We start from the raw sequence: 21,339 nt of genomic DNA on the forward strand, positions 1-21,339 counted from the left end.
CATCTGTATCCTTTGGAGAGGCCTTCATAATAAATCAATAGTTTTCTATCAGCCAGTCTACCAACTACTGAACCCAGGTAGTGGGTTGTGAGTCAGGCATATAGAAACATATAGAAAGCCTCAACTTGTGACTGGCATCAGCAATGTGGCAGCCTTATAGGACTAACACTTGAGCTGAAGGTCTGGGTTAATGCCTAGTTGGTATCCAGAAGGCTGGAGAATCAGTTATTACATGGGGAAAACAAACAAAAAACCCAAGACAAGCAAAAACCTCATATACGTAGGTCAAAGTATTATAAATAAACATACTCTAAACTAGTGGTCTTCAGCCTTCCTAATGCTTCCACCCTTTAAAACAGCTCCTCATGTTGTGGTGACCTCAACCATAAAATTATTTCACTGATACTTCATAACTGTAATTTTGCTACTGTTATGAATTGTATTGTAAACATCTGATATGCAGGATATCTGGATATGCAACCCCAAAGGGATCACAGCCTACAGTTTGACGAAACCCATAGGCTGAGTACCACTGCTCTAAACTTATAAGTAAAAACAGTTCAGCCTGGAAAGGACCATAAGAAATAGTAACAAAAGCCAGGTGTGGTGGCACATGCCTTTAATCCAAGCATGTGGAAGCCAGCCTGGTTTACGGAGTGAGTTCCAGGCCCAGGCAGGGCTATACAGTGAGACTGTGTCTCAAAAACAAATAAACAAGCAAAAATAAATAAAAAGAAAAACAAAACCCCCATCTATATAATGCCAGATGTAAGGTTAGGGAAGTCACTACACAGCACGAGAGTGATGGGCAAAGCCAAAATGTTCTACATTTGCCCAAGCAAAAGACGCTGAGAGTCCGCCATAAAGCACAAGGGAAAGAAGATAGAAATGTTTAGGCAATAAAACTGGAAAACTAGACAGGGCTGCCCTATGGGGTGGTGAGAAGCATAGCGGCATCTGAGCTGGACGTGGAGCACAGATGAATTAGAAGGACCTAAGGTTTCAGTGTGTCCACTGGTAGTGTCCTTAGGAACCATGAGGGACACAGAGCAGGGGTGGACAAGGGCTGTGATTCCACATACCTACTGAGTGTGAGACCCTTGAACCACCACCACCTGGCACTCAAGTGTGTGAGACGTTCGGCAAAGTTGACAGTGCCTCGACCATCGTGAGCAGAAGCAGACAACTGCTCTCCAGCATGGAGCACCAGATTCAGGTTTGAATTAGTGTCTTGCTCTAGCAGGTGTGTTGAAAGTTGCTCTCTACGCTCATTTGAAAAACAAGTTTGTTTGATAATCACACAATACACTGTGACTGAGCTATAATATGCAACCATCTAAAAACAATGGCATGGACACAATCAGACCCCAGCAGTCAGCAGCTTACCTGTCTTCAATGAACATGTCGTAATAAAATCCATTCTCAATGGGTGGGCCATAGCACAAGTGACCTCCATAGTAAAGTTCCATGGCCTCCCCCAGTATGTGAGCACTGGAGTGCCAGTACACCTGTAAGATGTGGGCAGGAAAGCTGTTAGTTACCAAAGCTGCCATGGGACATCAGGAGTAGGATAGCATGTGTGAGCAAGTGAATGGATGCTGAGGGGATAAATACCGAGAATAGAGTCTCCAGTGCCTACTTGGATGGGAATGTCTCCTGCATCTTCTGCAGTACTCCTGGAAAGGTTGTGTCTAGCCCAGAGTTACTTTACTGAGCACTGAAGCTATGGTGTAGCTGCTCCCCACTTTCCTTCTGTGCCCTTGACTGTTCAGAAGCAACCCATCCACTCAGAACACTGAACTGAGTGTCCACATGGAAACTCGTGTAGGCTTGGGGTGGGAGGGCTCCTGTTCCCTGTGTTTCTCCAAGACAGCTGCTCTGAACTCAATACAGACAGAGAGTGACTATTTGGGAATATTACCAGTCAGTGAGATTTCACATCTGCAAAGCAGTCTCCTGCTGTGCAGAGAGTTCCCATAGCACATGACTGTGGAAGTTTGAAAGAGTTGGAAAGATGGCTCAAGAAGGAAAAGATGAAGCCAGGGAGTGTTGCAAGTAGCTGGAGACATCAGAGGGTTAAATTACCATAGTCCAAGGGCAGACTATTGACCCCACTAATTCAGAAAGCTGACTTAGTTTCAAATTTCCAAGGAACTAGTATTATTTTAAAGGTAACTAAAACAAATAAAATTATCCAAGTTTACAAGGAATTTACTTCAGTTTAGCCATGAATTAAAATTAACCAAGTCACCAAATTAAATATAGATACCAAAAGTGAATGATAGTTGAGTCGCAGGGCAAACCTTCACCTTTGTTAAATAAAGAAGAAAGAGTACATTAACTACCATTCGATAAACAGGAGTAGAAAGAGGTAGATGGGGAGGAGCCGTATGTACTCCCAGTCTACTGCAACAGGCTAGACACGCTCTGTGGACAGAGCCAGCGCGCCATCCTAGCAGCAGAGCACCTGAACTCAGAGTGCTGCCGAAAGAGCTGATGGATCACCTGCATCGTCTCTGGGCATTGCCCTTATCTAGATATTTGTCAAGCCAAGCAATGTACTAGATGCAGGGATATAGCAACTAGGTGAGAACTGGCGAAGAAAATAAGCATGTATAGCCAAGAAGTAGGTATATGGTACACGGAGATGGGCAAACTGCAAAGCAGTAAACTTGATGGTTAGAACGAAGAGTTTCATGGTGGAATTCTAGCATGGCATTACATGGAGATGCCACTTACGTGTAACACAAACAGAACTGAAGTGTGTCTACCTGCAGGCTGCTGAGAGTGGACAGTTTATAAACTGCATTTTTTCAGAATCACTACTGAACATGGTTTTATTAATATTTCATTGCTTAACAATTTTATGGTTCTATTTGGTGTAGTGGTTTGAGTGAGAACTGCCCCTCTGGGACCAGGGATTTGAAGAGTTGGTCCCCAGTTGATAGCACTGCTCGGAGAGCTCTTGGAACATTTAGTAGGTGAAGCCTTGCTGGAATAAGTATATCCCTGGGGCAAGCTTCCAGAGCTTATATCCTTACCCACTTTGTAGTTTGCTCTCTCTGCTTCCGGCATAAGGACAGAAATGTGATCAGTCAACTTCTTCCTCCAGCTACCTGCTGCCACGCCTCCTAGTTACAATGGACTGCCCCTCTATATCCCCAAGCCAAAATAAACCCTTTCTTCCGTAGCTGCATTTGGTCATGGTGTTTTAACATGGTAACAAAAAGTAACTAATAACCTTGGCATACTTTAATCAGAAATTATACAGTTCTCATCATCCAGAAAGCATAATAATACAGTCTCAGATAACCATAGCTGGGTTTTATAGAGGCAATAAGTCAGTTGAAAGGGGGTTACAAGCTAAGGTGATATGCATATCAGAGACATGCAAAAATGTGGCACTTATTGTATAAAATACTTCATTTGCAAGTATTAAAGGATTTTCCCAAACTCTCCTGTGGATATTAAATTACAGGTACATACATTTGAGAGTTTGCAAGGAATTAATTTTGAATAACAGCTAAGACAGTTAACCTAAGGCAATGATTGTTTTAAGAGATAACAAACACAGGATACTTATTTGAATATACATTCTACAAATATTCATTAGCTATCGCTAAATGCCATGTTGTGGTTTTAAATGTTGAAAGGCTGAAGGTTTCATCACCCTTGATTCCAATGTGTGGCTTTTACCATAAGTCTTGTATCACAAAGGCCTGACTCTGGCTGATTGTTTTTAAATACTTACGGCCTGAGCTTCCTCGTTGTCAAACATCAGCAGCTCTACAGAGGAATCCCCTTCCAATGGGCGGTCCAGGTCCCACAATTCACCATTCACTTTGGCAATTACTGCATTTTCAGCTAGTTCTTGACTAGTAGGAGAAAAACCATCTGAGGTTAACATTTATTACATTACGATTCTTTAGAAGAAAAGCTTAAAATAATTTTAAAAATTATTTCTAGCTTTAAAAAGGTAGAAAGTATAAATATGAGCTAATAGGATAGAGATCTTTTATTTTGTAACAATTATTTTATGTATAAAAGTCACTTATGGGGCTGGAGAGATGGCTCAGAGGTTAAGAGCACTGGCTGCTCTTCCAGAGGTCCTGAGTTCAATTCCCAGCAACCACATGGTGGCTCCCAACCATCTGTAATAAGATCTGGTTCCCTCTTCTGGCCTGAAGGCATACATGAAGTGTTGTATACATAATAAATAAAAAAAATTTTTTTAAAAAGTCACATATGTTTTAGAAGATTAATAAGATGTGTTTCATTTGTTTAGGCTGTGGAGTATTTGTTTAATGATGCAAAGATGTGCTGCATTCTTTCATGTTGCATTTGTTTACTTTGCCTGTCTAAAACACCAGATCGGTGTGATAAAGAGCTGAGTGGCCAATGGCTAGATAGGAGACAAGGATAGGTGTGTCTGGCAGGCAGAGAGAATAAATAGTAGGAGACAAGGATAGGTGTGTCTGGCAGGCAGAGAGAATAAATAGTAGGGGAAATCTGGCAAGAAAAGATTAGGGAGCAGAGGAGAAGGAAAGGAAGACTCCAGGGGCCAGCCACCCAGCTATATAGCAAGCCACCAAGTAAGAAGTAAAGAAAGAAACACAGAAATAGAGAAGGGTAAAGGCCAGAGGCAAAAGGTAGACAGGATAAGTTAAGAAAAGTTGTCAAGAAACAAGCCAAGCTAAGACCAGGCATTTGTAAGTAAGAATAAGACTCAGTAAGTTGAGTGGTGCCCCCTCCAAAGAGCCAAAAGAGCAAAGAGTAGAAGAACAATCAACTACATATATACATTTGCTATTTTTAAAACTTGAAAATTAAAGAAAGCACAAATAATAAAGTTAAAATCTTATATAAATCTTACCCCTTATTCCTAGAAATAACCGTTCATAACATTTTGATACATCACTCTCTAGTCTTTTTCTATATCCATGTTAAAAAAGAAACTAGTTATGAGCACAATTTTATAGCCTACCTTTCTGTTGCTATGCTACCAGTCAGAGACCTCAGGCAGTCTAGAAGTGTTCCATTTGCTGAGGAAGCCCTGGCTCTCTCACTTTGGTTCCTTAGGTTCTGCTCTCTTAGGGACTCAGGCAGCCACCTAAGCTTGTCTCCTTGTGCCCCCATAAGTGCACAGAAATAGAATTACAGGGTGGGGCAGGCACCTTCATAAGATTTCTGATATAATCCAGTACACGTACACTCACCCTAAGAGTTTTCAGATCTTTGCCAGTGTGATATTGAAAACTGGTACTTTATTTCTTTGATGATTAATTTTCCGTTTAATGAATTGTCTGCTTCCTTTACCTACTTTCCACAGAGACCGACCTTCCTTCTCTCCTTCCTCCCTTCCCGCCTCCATTCCATTTCTAAAATAACATTTATGGTTTGAAAACTACTGAGTAATAAAGTTATAAGAAGAAACCTAGGAAAGCATGGGATGGGAGTCTATCATACCTCTCAAAAATGACTTAATATTTTATCTATAGTCTTCCATAATCTTTTATACATACACCAACATAAATTTTTAATACTGCCCTTTTGTCTATGTTATTTTGTACCCCACTTTGTAAAGTTAACAATAAATTATAGCTCTGTCTTTATCTGTAGACAGACTTTCGAAGCATATTATCTAATCATTATATGAGAACCAGGACTTACTGGGTATCTTGGTTATATTTTGTAGGTTTTGTTGTTGCTATAATGAACATTCTTGAACACATACATGAGTAGCCAATTCTTAGGGAAAAAATTTCAAAGTAAAAAGTAAAACTGTGGTGTCAAGGGCAATGAGCTGTTAATGGTTTATGTCAGAATATGATGCCAAACTTCCCTAACAGCCAAGGCACCAGAGTGCCTTGCCACTGCTCTCAAGCTATGCCCCTTGGAAATTGAATTGGCCCTCAATAAGGTTCTAAGAAACAGAGCATTGCCCCTCTAAAAATAGGGAAACCATTTTAGGGGAGAATGTTACACCCTCTAAAGCAGCATGACTCTTTCATGGGGGTCACCTAAGATCACTGAAAAACACAGCTATTTAGATTATGATTCATAGCAGTAGCAACATTAAAAGTATGAAGTAGCAATGAAATAATCTATGGTTGGGAGTCACCACAACATGAAGAACTGTATTAGAAGGTCACAGCATGGGAAGGTTGAGAGCCACTGCTCTAAAGGGAGGATGGACCTCCACCTCCAATATGGGTGGCCCTCGAAGACTGATGCTTTCCAAGGTGACCTGGTATAAGGCTGCACTCAAACAACTGCAGACAACCATCATGACACCCTACTAAATGAACTTGTGCAGTGTGCAGTTATAGATGGAAATGCCCAAAAGTCAAAGGACTTATTTCTGTCATCGAGATCTCGGAATTCACTCTATGTGTGGCCTGATGATGCAGCCTTCACCTCAAAGTCAGGGGACATTCCTACAGCCTCTCCAGTTACTCTGTAGGGTGTGATCATCTAAGATGCTTACAGCCTATAAAACCCAAAGCAATGCACGTAGATGAATCTTCTCAAAGACTTAAATATCTTCTGACATGTCCTGACACCTTCTCTGAGGGGACAGAAGCCTACCCCATGTGGACTAAAACAAATTTATTCTCTCGATTAAAACATCCGAGTTCCCATGGCTTCGAGATCACTCTGAACACGGGTGTCTTCTACCTGTAAACTCTTGAATAACGTAAAATTCTCTGTGAAATCAACAAGGATGCCTTAACTTCTTAAATACAAAGGTAAGTCCCATGTACAAATCTATCAGTAGCTGTAACCTGCCTTTATAAGTAGTTTTCATTCTTTTTCTTTTGCCACTGTTAGTAGAAAATGTATACTCAGTGCTTACAACACACCATTTTCCTTTTATTCCATTCTGGATACTCTACTACTCTTTTCTTGGATTCCCTCTTAAAATTGGTGTGTGTGTGTGTGTGTGTGTGTGTGTGTGTGTGTGTGTGTGTGTGTGTTACCACATTGTTGATATATAACCAAGGGACCTCACCCTTGGGAACAAGGTAGATGAAGATTGGTCTCTGGGGCCAATTGTGGCCACGGCTTTTCTGATTCTTTCCCTTTGGGGACCATTGTTTGGCACAACCGTGTTATTCTTGTTTGTCTCAGTATTTGTAGCATCCTTGTAAAAATGTTTGTAATCTGGGTTATATCAGTTTCAGACCAGACTCCTTGTAATGCAGGGATTCTGGTAAATCCCTACTATACCCAGACTCTCCACAAAATTAGAATAGGGTGAGAGTCTCCCCATTCTTCTAGGCAGGAGCTATGCCCCTAATCACTGTATAAGCAGTTATGGAAAATGGATGATTCTCTTTCAACTTCCCCAAAGGGATCTCTGGAACCACAGTTCTCAGGAGGTGACTGAGGCCAGAGTGTAGGCTGGAGAGTGAGGTGTGTGAAGGCTAAGCTGTAAATTAGCATGTGAAAACCTGCTGACTAGCCACCACCAAGGACAGTGGAGAAAGGCCAGGAATCCAATGATCCCAAAGCCTGTGTGTGATAGGGATTTAAAAGTCCCAGTTTTTGTGCTGTGTTTGCCACTGAGTGTCTAACCTTTCTCCCAACTCTGTCAGCGTCTCCCTCCTTGGATGTGTACTATTGTTAGTAAACATGTGTGTCCAGGTCCAGTGTTTCGCTCCCAGGCAAAAGAATCCAGAAATCTGGCAGATGTCCAACAGACTCCAATCCTCTCTAATAACCCCAGTGCAGTGCTCACCTTGACACACCTAGAAAGAGGGGACCTCAGTTGAGACACTGCCTCCGTCAGATTGGCTTGTGGTATGCCTGGGGACATTTTCTTATTGTCACTGTAGGAGGGCCCAGCCCACTGTGGGCAGCGCCATTCCTAGGCAGGTGGACCTGGGCTGTGTAACAAGGGTGGCCAGCAAGCCAAGGAAGGGCAGCATCCTCCATGGCCTCTGCTTTAGTTCCTGGCTTCCCTTCACAATGGACGATAACCTGTAAGGTCAAATAAACCCTTGCTTCTTTCTCCAAGTTGCTCTTGGATGAGCAGGAATTTCCATTAATCAAGACTTCATTAATGTATCCAGTTGCTAGGAAGGACAATTACTGTTCTATGACTGACAGCAGTGTCAACTTGTATCTAAGTCACAACTTGAGAAACTGTAAAATTTATTAAAAGTACTTGATGTATGAATAAAGTCGGTGTGGATGCTCTGTCAAGGGTACTTTGTTTTTCTCATATATATATATATATACAATTATATATATATAATTATATATATTATATATATTATATATATATATTATTAGAACTTTAAAATGTGGACCTTTTACATAGGAAGAGACCATGATTCCATATTCAATTACGCGATCTTTCTAAGAATCAGAGGGAAATAGTCATTATACTTAATTTAGTTAGCTAGCCGAATAAGAAAAATGGCCATGCCAAGCATCTTGAAGGTACTGTTTGACAAAGCTCCAGTGTTAGATGACCTGGACCAGCCTTTCACTGCCCTTGGTAGAATTTGCTGTACAACTCTTGCTTGTGTCTTTGACATGTTTAATGTCTGAATTCCTTGCTGTTAAGGGTTCCTCCTGGAAGGCTAGAGCTGGGACTATGTAACAATTCTTATAGAAGTTGATCTTAGTAAGAATAAAATATATGGTGGTTCCCTAGGAGAATCAGCTATGCACAAAGTTGAGTCTGCTACAGATTACTACATAAGTGGTGTTAGTGAACATGGGACAGAGGATCTGGAACAAATCACTAAAGAAGAAAACTTAGGGAAATCTTACAAGCCAACAGACTATAACGGAATTGCTAAGTTGTCATGTACCTCCTCAGAAACATGGAAATAACACAGACTGGAAAAGATTATGATTATAAAACTAATGACGAGCCTTGGTACCCTCCTGAAGGCAAGGGAAGTAGTTTTAGGAGTCTTGATGTTATTTTACTCTGGAGGATTGTAATAAAGATTCCATATTGAGGGCTGGAGAGATGGCTCAGCCATTAAAGGCTAGGCTCACAACCAAAACTATAAGATACCATATTGAAACAAGGGTTTATGACAAAGAAATGAAAGGAAATATTCAGGCTCAGTGAGCTCCCTGGCTTCCTGAGCAGTCTTGTCAGATAAGGGCTTCTCTGATATTGTAGAAAGAATAAAGAGCAGAACTTGGTACTTCAAAAGCCAAAGGGAAGGATGGTGCTCTTATGTCAGATACAAAAGAAAAATAGAAAAAAATTAAACAAGAGACTAAGGGATTGGGTTTCTTATAGTTGGTTAATAGAATAACACAAGAAAAGCTTGATATAGCTGAGTAGTAAATACCTTCTGATCTATTAACTAAGAGAAACTTAGAGACGTCCTGTCTAGTCTTTCTGTAACTGCAAAGCTTTACAACACCGATTTTTAAGGAAAAAGACATTGAGTTAAAAAGAACTGATTTTATCGTAGTGTAATATTTTAGTTCTCATGAAATTTTCTGTTTGCTCATTTTGCTTCTTTTACCTTGGTATGCTTATATAAACAAGGAAGAATTTAGAAAAAGTATGTGCAAAAGCCAGACGGTGGTGGTGCACGCCTTTAATCCCAGCACTCGGGAGGCAGAGGCAGGCGGATCTCTGAGTTCGAGGCAAGCCTGGTCTACAGACTGAGTTCCAGGACAGCCTCCAAAGCCACAGAGAAACCCTGTCTCAAAAAACCAAAAAGAAAAAAGAAAAAGTATGAGCCATGAAAAGACCTTGTAATCAATGATTAAAGTCTATGAGGAAATGATTTTGTGCATAAATAAAGTCGGTGAGAGATGCAGGTTGTCAGAGTAGATCAAGCTATACAGAGACATGCTTCCTCTCTGTCCACCTCCCATAAAATGAAACTAAGAAGTGTCCTGTGTCTGAAGTGTCTCTGCCCTTACATCCACCCACTGCAGACCCTGCCCTCGTCCAGAGTTGGACTCCGGCAGAAAAAACAAAACAAAACATTTTAGTGTTTCTTAGTGTCTAAGAAAATCTTTCAGCAGGCTCTGATACAATTACTTAACTACTTACTACAGTATATCCTCTGCAAACACATTCACAACAGGAAGGGAGGGAGGCAGATAGGAGTGTGTGTGCATGGCTGTATGCATGTGTGTTTGTGTGTATGTGTGTGGGTTTGTATGTGTGTGGGTATATGTATATGTGTGTGCGTGGATGTGTATGTGTGGGTGCGTGGATGGTATGTGTGTGGGTTTGTGTGTATGTATGTGAGTATGTGTGTATGTGTGTGGGTGTATGTGTATGCATGTGACTGCACCCAAGCATGCTTGTGTGTTTGTGTTTGGGAGGGATTCTTACCTAATCTCAGCCGCTACTTGATAAGGTGTTGTTCGCCACCTTTCTCCTTGGACCGTTTTCCCACCAGCCACCCTCACTGTAATTGCACTGCTTGCATCCTTTTCTTCCAGAGTGGCAGGTAAGGGCTGATGATCTGTCTTCAATGTTTCAAAAAGCTTCAATCTTTCTTTTATAAAATTCGGTTGCTTCACCTGAAAGTCATTAGCGTACAGTAAGGTGAACGACTCAGCCCTCTGTCCACATCCCCTCCAGCAGACCCTCCCCTCTTACCTTTCTCCTCTGAATGTACATGGACATCTCCCTCCCCCACTATTTATAGTATATTCAATATACTATACAGTGTAGCACTTCTCAATATCCAACCCTTGGTACCCTCAGGATTGGATTCCTAGACCCCCATGGATGCTCAAGTCCTTAATAAAGTCTCATAGTACTGGAACATCTTCTCACATCCTCCCATATACTATAAGTCCTCTCTAGACTACTAGAAAAACAATATAATGCTTGGTAAAAGCTGTCATACTGTACTATTTGGGGGATAGTGACTAACCAAGTCAGTACAGAGCATTTCCCCCAAGCAGTTCTGGATTTAAAACCCCACAAAAGAGGAGCACGTATCTGCATCTAGGGGTGGCTGCGCCCTCTCGGTCTACCGCTAGCTGGTTGTCCTGCATCTGTCTAATCTACATAGCTAGACTAATATCTTTGAGGCTGGGTATTCTTCCTTTGTCTCTCCCTAACAAGTTCCAAGTCTCCATAAACCCTTGCTGGTTGTTTTAATAACTTCTTGTTTTTAAGCAGGTAATTTGAAATCAGAGTTGTTATTTCACCTTAAAAAGAATGGAGGGCACTTTAAATGCAGCCAGTGGCTAGCTTGACTCTACATCAAGAGGTTACTGATGCGGCCCAAACAATAACTTTGTTAGTAATTATGTTCTTGCTCCAAGTCCTGGAGACCCATGTTTAAAATGACAGCAAACATTTTAAGTTGATTCTATAGCAACAACTTACCTCCCTGTCAGGCTCGCTCTCTTTCGGTCTCTTCTTTTTGGTATCACTTTCTTGGTTTTGAGTAGGAGGCTGAAAGATAAATGGCACATCAACGACAGGTAAGAGCAATACATTTAACCCAAGGAAAGAGGGAACCCAGGCAGCTCAGAGCAGGACCCCCATGGTTGGCTTGAGAGTCCTCGCTGGGCTGTGGGAACCAAGACCTACTGATAACCCTCAAGGGTCAAGTTTCAGGGTCCAGCCCTCTCTGTCCAAGGATGTTAAACACATTTTGACTTTAAAACGTTTCACATCAAGAGCGGGGGATATAGCTCACTCAGTAGTAGAGCACTTGCCCAGTGTGCAGGAAGCCCTGACCTCCACACCCTGGACAACACACTCTCTGTCCCTGCACCTCTCTCCCCTCCACTAAACTTTAAACAAATGTCACTAGAAAATGAGTGGCTGCCACCAGACTTTCAGAGTCTGCCATCAGACCCTTTCATTAGATGTTGCCAGTGCCCTTGGCAAAGAACTAAAACACATTGCCGTTTTAGAAAGCCTTCAGAATTTAGAAAAATATTCTTTGATAATTTGTTATTTAATAATCTTCTAAAACATGCAAACACTGTAACCAAATAATCCTGCTAACACATACAAGCCCTCAAAGTAGACTGCCAAAACAAGACAGTAAAAATAACCCGTCTTAGATAGCACAGAACCAGCCTGCAGATAACAGAAATTGTAGGTCTTCTTCCCCAAGGAGACCGTGGATCTCAGACACTTTAACGGTCTTTTAAAAAGTTTCATTTGAGACAGTGACTTGTTACATAGCCCTGGCCGATCTGGTGGTACTCGCTTTTACCCCAGGCTGGCCTCAAACTCTCAGTCATTCTCCCGCCTCAGTCTCCAGAGTTCTGGATTCGAGGCTTGCACCTCAGTCACTGGAGGGGAAAAAGTGTCGCAAGTCTATCCAACGAAGAGCTGAGAAATTACACCGCCTGGTCAGTTAGGAGGTTGGTGAGAACCTAGCGGTTCCCCAGACTGTGGACAGCGGGCAGCGGGCAGGGCACCGACAGGGACACACCCTGCAGCCCAGCCCGCGCCGGGGTGCAGAGTTGGAGACCGCTGAGTGCTCCTGGGCCCAGTCCACAAAAGCCAGCCCGGGTTACCTCCTGTGTCGTCACCCGCCTGGCCCCGGGGCCGCGCTGCTCAGCCAGGCGCAGCCGCAGGCCAGACAGGCGCTGGTGCAGGTCGCGGTTCTCCGCCCGGAGCTGTGCCACCTCGCGCGTCAGGCGCGGGCCCTCGGCTTGTCCCCGCTCGGGCCCGCGCAGCTGCTGGTCCCTCAGGCGCTGCACCTCCGCGCACAGCCAGCGGATGTCCTCCTCCTGTCGCTGCAGGCGCGAGGCCACGGCCTGAACCGCCAGGGCCTGGGCCGCCATGGCAGCCCTCCCTAAGCCACCCGCGCCCGCAGCCGGCCCAGCTAGAGTGACCCCGGCGACGGGGCGGGGCGGAGCTGAAGGGCCTCGGGAGGCGGGGTCTGCGGGGAAGCATCACTACGCAGGGCGGGGCGATGGAGGAAGAGGGGCGGGCCTGAGGCCGTGTATCACTGCATGGGGCGGAGCCATGTCTGTGCAAATGCGCAGGGGGCGGAGCGATGGTCTATGAAAGGGAGGCTATAAGATGGGGGGCGGGGGGGGGGAGGACAAGGCCTGAGCTGGGCTTCGTGAAGGGGCGGGGAGATGGGAGGGGACAGAGCGGGGACAGAGTGATGAAGGAGACTGGAGTATAGGCATCAAAGCTGAGAGCAATGGGATGGCTGGGCAATACTTGATGAAGCAAGGAGAATGGGCAGGGGAAGGGGGCCACAGGCAGGGACATGCCCAACGTTGGATGTACTGCCTGGTTGAGAACTATGCCCGGACCTAGGCAGTAGGAGTGGGACCACTGGATGGGCTTCTCTAGCGTTGGGAGGCGTGTCCTGGTGCTACTAGAAGCATGCTCAGTCAGTTTGAAACTGGAGTTGGAGAAACTGAAACACAGAGGAGGTATGCCTCTTGACCGAATCATCCAAAGCGTTGTCAAAGCCTGATGAAGTTCTCTTACTCCCCTCTTTAATTCTTGCAATCTCCAAAGTGTGCAAAACAGATTCTGAAAAGCTGTCATTGGGCTGGGGGTGTGGGTGTGGTACGAAACTGTGAGCTCCTGAGGAATCACACCAATCTTGGCCTCCACATACACATGCACATACATGCTCGCGCGCGCACACACACACACACACACACACACACACACACAGCAGGGCATGAAGAGGGATAATGAAATATTACAAGCAGAAAGAGTGAATGGGTCTGAGGACATATAATAACCAACATATGCATTGACAAAAACAAAAGGTTGGACGATATCAACCAAAAACTCTAGAAAACGGCCAACAAGATAAAAAAAAAAACAATGATACTATCAAAGAAAATTACATAAAGTTGTTCCCCAAGGTCCACAGGTAATTGGTTCATAGGGAAGAACCCTTCCCCAAAGATATCCCATAGATGCTTAAGTCTTTTACATAAAATGTCCAAATATTTCCATTAACTTATGCATACAATCTTGTAGCAACACACAGCATCTAATACAGTGTAGCTGCAATGTAAATTGTAGTGCTGTGTAGGAAGCAGTGAGAAGAGACAATTGTGAATGATGCACAGCTTCTGTCCTTTCCAAATGCTTTCAGTCTGTGGGCTGCTGATCTACAGAGCAGAATGAGTAGAAATGGAGCACCTATTGTATCTGTGTCTTCCACCCCAGAAATCTCACTGCTGGGAATTTACTCTGAAGACACATTTCTAAGAACACAAAAATGCATTTGTACAAAAATTCAACTCAGGGTTATTTGTGGTTGTAAAATTCCATAAGGAGATTGGCATCATCAGTTATAACACACAGACTTGATGGAATACTGGAAAGCTGTTTAAAAGGCATTAGGAAGAGCTCTGTACATTGACACAGAGTCGTTTCCTGGAGGTTCTGTGAGATGAAAAAAGCTAAGTTCAAAAGAGCTTACGTGACATGTTACAAGTCATGCAAGAAAGAAGAGAAAATGCAGCATGTCTATATCTACAGTACAGAGAGAAACTGAGGGGTGGACTAGCAAGCCATGAAGTCGGTTATCTACAAAGGACCAGGAGGGGAGAAACGGGTGGGAGTGACACTGGAGAACTGTACTTCTCGATGCATCCTTTGAAGTCTTGACTTTTGAAGGCCTATAAATAGTCTATGTATTTAAAACTGAAAAAGCAATAGATGTATTGAGAGCAAGTGGAAGCAAATTTAAATTCAAATTACCATTATCCAAACTGAAGGCAGTAGAGAGGAAGAAAGAATGAGTGACTTTAAACAGTCTTGGCTAAGGAAGGGTGGATGAACAATGAAGAAATATCGACATCATTTTAGGACAAATGAACTCAACCAAATAAGACTGCGTGTACTGCCTCGGGGATCTGACATTCTCACTGTAGAAGAAAGATGCTAAGGAAGGGGATGAGGGAAGAAGTAGATACTCAGTGGCAGTTAGGACATTTGGCATCAAGATCTTGACATGTCTCCACCGTAGAGGAGCCAGAGCTCCTGGGAGAAAGGGCTATGTTGAGGTTGAGCATGCAGACAAAAGATAAGACTGGAGGAGCCTGTCTTGATGGAAATTAAGGGAGGGCCCCTCACTACCTGACAACAGTATGTCACAAAAAGACAGAAACCATCTCACAGCGCCTTGACCAACCAAACTGGGGCCATTTGAAGATAAAAATAATTAAGTGCCACAATGAATTATAAGCCACCGAAACATAGAATTATTCATGCAGTTATACAAATCATTCTTTGAAACCAAAAGAGAAGCAGAGCTTAGCTCATAGACCAATGTCCAAGACTAAATGGAAAATCAGCAAGCAAAACACTGAACCTCATGAAATAAAAATAAACACATTTAATTTAAAACATTAATATCATAAAAGACTAAGGCCATAGAAAAGTTCCAAGTTAAAGAGAACCGTTGTCATGACAATCAAAGGCAATATCTACTTCTAAACTGGATCCTGGGTGGGGTAAAACTGTGGGTGGTGCCATCCCTTGCCAGATGGCTCTGGCTGTGTAAAAGGTAAGCTGAGCAAGCCAACAGGGAGTATTGGCTTCAGTCTCTGCCTCCAGGTTCCTGTGCCGAGTTCCTGACTTACCCTCATGATGGACTATAAACTCTAAGATGAAATAGACACTTTCCTCCCCAAGTTGCTTTGGAAAAAAACAGACTGAGGAATTACATCTAGTCACAATGTAACTATGTCCAAATGGTTCAAGACAATTGCAGGAGAGCAAACAGATGGTAAAATAGTGGCTTCAAATGTAGGCTTCTTGTCTTTAGTTAGAGTTACTATTGCTATGATGAAACACCATGACCAAAAGTAAGTTGGGGAGGAAAAGGTTTATTTGACATCTGTATCACTGCTCATCATTGAAGGAAGTCAGGGCAGGCAATCAAATAGGGCAGGAACCTGGAGGCAGGAGCTGATGAAGAGGCCATGAAGGAGTGCTGTTTACTGACTTGCTCAGCCTGCTTTCTTGTGGAACCCAGGACCACCAGCCCAGAGATGGCACCACACAAAATGGGCTGGGCCCTCCCCCATCAATCACTAATTAAGATGCCAGCCTACAGCCAGATCTTATGAAGGCATTTTCCTAATTGAAGTCCCCCCTCTCAGATGACTTTAGTGTGCCTCAAACTGATTTACAACTAGCCAGCATACTTCTTAAAATGTCTATCTGCTTATGTTACCCCCGTGGGTAAAGGCTTCAAGAGCCTCCCACTACAAATGAAGTGTGTTAATTCCTTTTGGTGTTGCTGTGATAAAATAGACTGCCATAAAGCACCTTAAGGGTGGAAGGGTTTGTTTTGATTCAAAATGAGCAGTTCAAAGTTCAAAGGCACATCCCATTCTGGTGGGGAAGGCCTGGTAGCAGGAGATCATGGCAGATGGTCACATGGCATCCACAGTCAAGACAGTGATGAATGCCTATGCGTGGTCCATTTTCTCCCCTTTTATACAATCTAAGATCTAAGGACAGAAAAAGGTGCCACCCACAGGGAACAGATTTTTCTGACATCAACCCACCTAATCCAAATAATGCTCTTTCAGCATGCCCAGAGATCTCCCATGTGACTCTGTATCTCTGCACGTTAACAATTGAGATGAAATCGTACATGCAAAACCTACCATGCCAGCAACACCAAGCGCCCTGTGCTCTCTACTATTGCCCTATGTATGACCCCACCCACACCCGGAAACCCCTTCTGCTGATTCACCAAGCTCTCAGACCCTCAACACTACTCTTTCTAGATATTCATTAGTATTCTCTGTCCTCTCTCAATATCTGCCTTCTTTTCAACATTAAAATCAGTGTGTGGGCAGGGTGGTGGCGGCACGCGTATGTATCCCAGCACTCAGGAGGCAGAGACAGGCTGATCTCTGTGAGTTCAAGGCCAGCCTGGTCTACAGAGCGAGTTCCAGGACAGCCTCCAAAACTTCAGAGAAACTCTGTCTAGAAAAAGAAAGGAAGAAAAAGAAAAAAATCAGCGTGCATGCGTGAGCGCATGCATGCGTGAGTTTGTACATTGTACATGGAAGTCAGAGGACATCAGGACCCAGTTCTCTCCTTCTACCATGTGGGTTCCAGATCCAACTCTCAGGTCATCAGACTTGGCAGCAAACACCCTTACACATTACCTGACCCTACCTGTACCTCCCCCTTGAAGTTGGAAGGCTGACTATCTTATTCTCTATTATACATCCAGTACAAATAAAGTGGGTTGCTGTGTAAAACCCTTTGAATAAAATCGGCCCGCAACAAAAGATGTGTTGCCAGGGTCTGGGGGTGGGGAGTGAACAGAACACAAAGGTGTCTAGGACAGCAAAGCAGTTCTTTGTGACAGTACAACGACGGACAGTTGTTGTCTGTCATTCTTCCAAACACAAGGACCACACAATACAGAGTGAACCTGACTGTGCCAGGGCCCCGATAGTGATATCACTGGAACAATGCAGGCTGCTGGGAGATGTTGCCAGCACATGAGGCCACTTGTAGGCAGGGATGTGGACAGAAAGTGGAGCCACATGTGGGGAGGGGTGTGGAAAGTCTGCACTTTTTGCTTAACTTCTCTGGAGCACAAGAGAGCTACAAATCACTGACTGAAAAGGTAAAAATAATGTAAAAACCAACAACAAACCTAAGCGACCAGAGGCGGCAGAATACCACCAGATGGCACCGTTTCTCCCAGAAGTTTCAGTGAGGACTCCAAGTAGGGAAATTGCTGGTGCTAAGAGCACAGCTGGGAGTCAGGCTTCCTGGGCCTTGGTCTGTCATTCACAGGACTTTACCACATTGCCAGGGCCCAGTCCCTCTGTGCGCTTTCAATGGGTCTTTACTAAGTGTAGATTTTAGTATTACTCACATGAATGAAAGCCAACAGATCAGCAGACAAGCTGACTGAGAAGATGACTCACTACAGCCCTCCAGAGAAGGCACATACCAACTGGAGACAAGAGGAGGCAGGAGGATGAAGATGCAGCCAGAGCCTTTATTGTAGTTTCTATGACAACAACGGAGGCAGAGTATTCAGTTTAGGATTGGCATGTTTGAATAAGTCTAGGTATTAGGATAGGGCTGTTCCTTGTGTCTGGTCCCTGATCCTAGAGTGATGACAGCAGGTGGACATGCCTCCCCCAACATCTAGGAGTCTGGCAAAGGGGTGACTGGGGTTGGATTCTGAATTGGTTGATTTTCTATCTCCAAGAGTTGACTAACCTAGGAGGGGTGTCTCTCCAAGTTCAGCAAGGCAAAATATCATACCATGAGAACCCAAGGTCATGTATGAGGTTGAAGCCATAGATGAGCCAAGTCTTTTCTTGTGACCCTTCAGATCACTCAAGGGAGTTCGGATTTACTGCCACACACTTCTATAACCCAAGTCAGTGAGGATACCATAATAGCAGTAGACTTTGTTCACCAGTGCCCTGCAATACCGGAGCTTCAAATCACAACTCATGACAAGCCCATGGTCACATGAGGGCTGAGGGTGGAGGAAGGACCCTGTTGTCCCACTCACTTGTCTGCAGAAGTGCAGAGGACCAGGACAAGAGTCTACCTGCAAGAAACCGCCAACCAGAGTGCTGTCCCGGGGTGACCCCTGGGACAGAGAGTTTCCAGGCGGCTGTAAACATGAAGACTAGCTGGGCACACTGTATTACAGCCACACAATTTCAAGTGACAGATTGTTTGTGGCAGCGGCCAGCCCCAAACCAGGATAATCCCTCCTTCTAATCCAGTTTCATTAAATGGACACTAGGCTTAGGTCAGGGGAGAGGGGTCCTATATGGCACTGAGCTACTTAATCAAAGGACCACTTCAAAGTGTTTACATTTCTTTGAAAATGAAAGGACTATGATCTTAAGAAGCAGCATGCAGGGGACAGCTTCATAAAATGGAAAGGCTGTTAAATGACAACTGGCTGTTAGTCCTGATCTCTACTCTTATGAATTTAGTGCCAAGTGGTTTCAAGTCCCCAGATGTGTGCTGGATAGTGCACCAACCACATATAGGTAGCAGTGTACCTTCCTGATACCGCTATTGATATTATTATGATTTTAGTCAGTTGTGAGCATGGCACATTCATTATGTCCAAAAGGATTATTTGGGGAGTGAAATGCTAGGAAAATGATTGGAGGTGAAAGGAAGAATGCAAATTGAATGGACTTTATCTAGTCTGTCTCCAGTTTACCTTTTGAAGTTGGTTGCTGCAAGGGGTAAGGGTTAATGAATGTAGCACAATCCTCTTGGGTCAAGACTGTCTTCACTGCATCCTCCCTGGGTTAATCCCATGCCCCCCTTCTCCCTGCAGACCTCTATCAACTCCAGACACCTTTGCTTCCAGGTGTCTGAGTCTGTGGGTCTTACCTGCAGGGCCTCAGAGCAGTAGCCACCAGGAGAGAGACGTGTCCCCAGTTCTACACGGCCCAGCATGTTGGAGAGAGGAGCCAACTCTTGGTTTTATTCCTGTGAAACAAGGACGCAGAGGGAGAAGGAGAAGAGGAATCGATGGCTCTCAGAAATACTGATGAGGTACAAACAGCAGCTAGTGAAGGACTTCCACCTGGGCCGGGTGCTCCCCTACTTGGTGTATGATGGTGTGTTCTCCCTGAAAGAATACAGAGAGATCATCTCCCAGGACCGCTACTCAGAAAGAATCGAGTGCTTCCTCCTGACGCTCTTCTCCAAAGGTCCGGGAGCTTTCTGTGCCTTCTGCTCTCATCTGGAGGAGTTTAGCCCTTACCTACTCACCTCGCTTTTCCTCTATTACCAAGGTAAGAGCGCCATTTGCTCTAGAGTTAGTAAATGTAAGAATGGTGGTCTGATGCAGACATCTGTAAGGACCCGGTCCACACGGTGGAATAAGAGTCTCAGCCCAGCATTGATGTAGAGCTTACTAAAAATGTCCAGGTTTCTAAAAATAATTTTCATAATGTTGAAACCAATGCTAGGATAGACAAGAAAGTCATGCACAGCTCCTGACACAGCCTGAGGGGTGTCTGAATATCTAAAAGACTTCTGTCTTGTTTCAACGGTGATTTCAAGCGCAAGCCATAAAGTGCTAACGGGTTGAGAAAGCGGGGCTGAGATTTTGTTCACAAAAGACACAAATATTATGATGCTTCTTCAAAAATATCAGAGTTATCCCATGAATCAGCAGTTCCGCTCCTGGGCAGACACCCAGAATATACGAACATGTGTCCACACAAAGCCCTGTGTAACAATATCCAGAGGAGCATTGCTCGTGGCAGCCCCAAGGCAGAACTATCCCAAATGTTCATCCACTGATGAGTGAACGATTTGTGGTATGTCTATGCAAGTGAAGATTGTCCTGCCATTCAAAGGACTGGAGATTTGTGTGTGCTATAACACACATGAACTTCAAAAACATGGAAAAGAAATAAGCAACTCAAAATGCCGTGAAATTACATTCATAGGATTACATTCATATAATGTCCAGAGCAGGCCGGGGCTGTAGCTCTGTAGCAGAGCCCTTGCCTTGCACATATTAGGCCCCGGTTCAATCTCTAGCACTGAAGAAAAGCAGATTACTGGTCACAGAGCTGGAAGTAGGAGGTGCAGGAGTAGGGAATGAATGAGTATGAAAACAGGGCGTGTATGTGAGGGGGTGGGGGGGCGGTGGTGAAAATTTTCCAAAGTTATTCTGTTGGCCACACACCCCTGTAAGTACACTGAAAAACAAGGATAAATATTATGGTGTGTGAGTTATATTGCATGAAGCTGCTATATAAAAATCATGAAAATATTTGCTGTTTATCTTCTCAGTCTTCCAAAGAGAGCCCTGTAGGTGACTCTCCTGAATTCTCAACTTCTTCCTTCTACAAAGAGTGACTGTACACTGCTGAGACGTGTTTGGGGTGCCTAACACAAGGATAGAAATGGGAAGGGAGATGGACAAAGCCTGGTTTAGGAAAGCGACCATGACATACATCCTGGGGCAGCTGTAGGACAGTGAGGACAGAGGCAGATGGAGGGGACTGCTATTTATGAGGCTGTGGCTCCCATGGGTATACGACAGAGGCTTGAATACTCTGAAGTGGTGTTGGTTGCCAAGTTTCATTTCTTTATGACACTTTTCCACGACGGAACCGTAAGGGCCCTGCTTGCTAGTAGTGCCTTCTAAGATTTGTCTATGTAGGGAAAGGAGTGTCCTTAGCTTTCAAGATCGTCATTGTGCATTTCAGGTTGATGGTAGGTTGCCCATCCTACATCCTTGTAACTCTCAATAAAAATAGTCAAGACAGATCCGTAGACAAGTCTAAATCAATATTTATGAGAGACCTTTTTATTTTTTACTTTACATACCAATCCCAGTCCCCCCTCCCTCCCTCCCTTTCTCCCTCCCTCCTGCTTCTCCCACCTTCCCC

General features: G+C 44.0%; 1 protein-coding gene across 1 annotated transcript in view; it reads right to left on the reverse strand.

The window, feature by feature from the left end:
* The window catches only part of Tars3 (threonyl-tRNA synthetase 3), a 52,363-nt gene extending 39,542 nt beyond the window's left edge, over positions 1-12,821 (reverse strand). Inside the window, exons 1-5 of the mRNA XM_040730725.1 lie at positions 12,493-12,821; positions 11,342-11,410; positions 10,331-10,521; positions 3,752-3,875; positions 1,387-1,508 (exon numbers count right to left, since the gene is read on the reverse strand). Coding sequence (XP_040586659.1) covers positions 1,387-1,508; positions 3,752-3,875; positions 10,331-10,521; positions 11,342-11,410; positions 12,493-12,762 — 776 coding nt within the window. The 5' untranslated portion in view covers positions 12,763-12,821. The remainder of the gene's footprint in view (positions 1-1,386; positions 1,509-3,751; positions 3,876-10,330; positions 10,522-11,341; positions 11,411-12,492) is intronic.
* Positions 12,822-21,339: the final 8,518 nt, after the last annotated feature.

The sequence above is a fragment of the Mesocricetus auratus genome, unplaced genomic scaffold (assembly GCF_017639785.1).
Source record: "Mesocricetus auratus isolate SY011 unplaced genomic scaffold, BCM_Maur_2.0 Super-Scaffold_4256, whole genome shotgun sequence".
Taxonomy (NCBI): domain Eukaryota; kingdom Metazoa; phylum Chordata; class Mammalia; order Rodentia; family Cricetidae; genus Mesocricetus; species Mesocricetus auratus.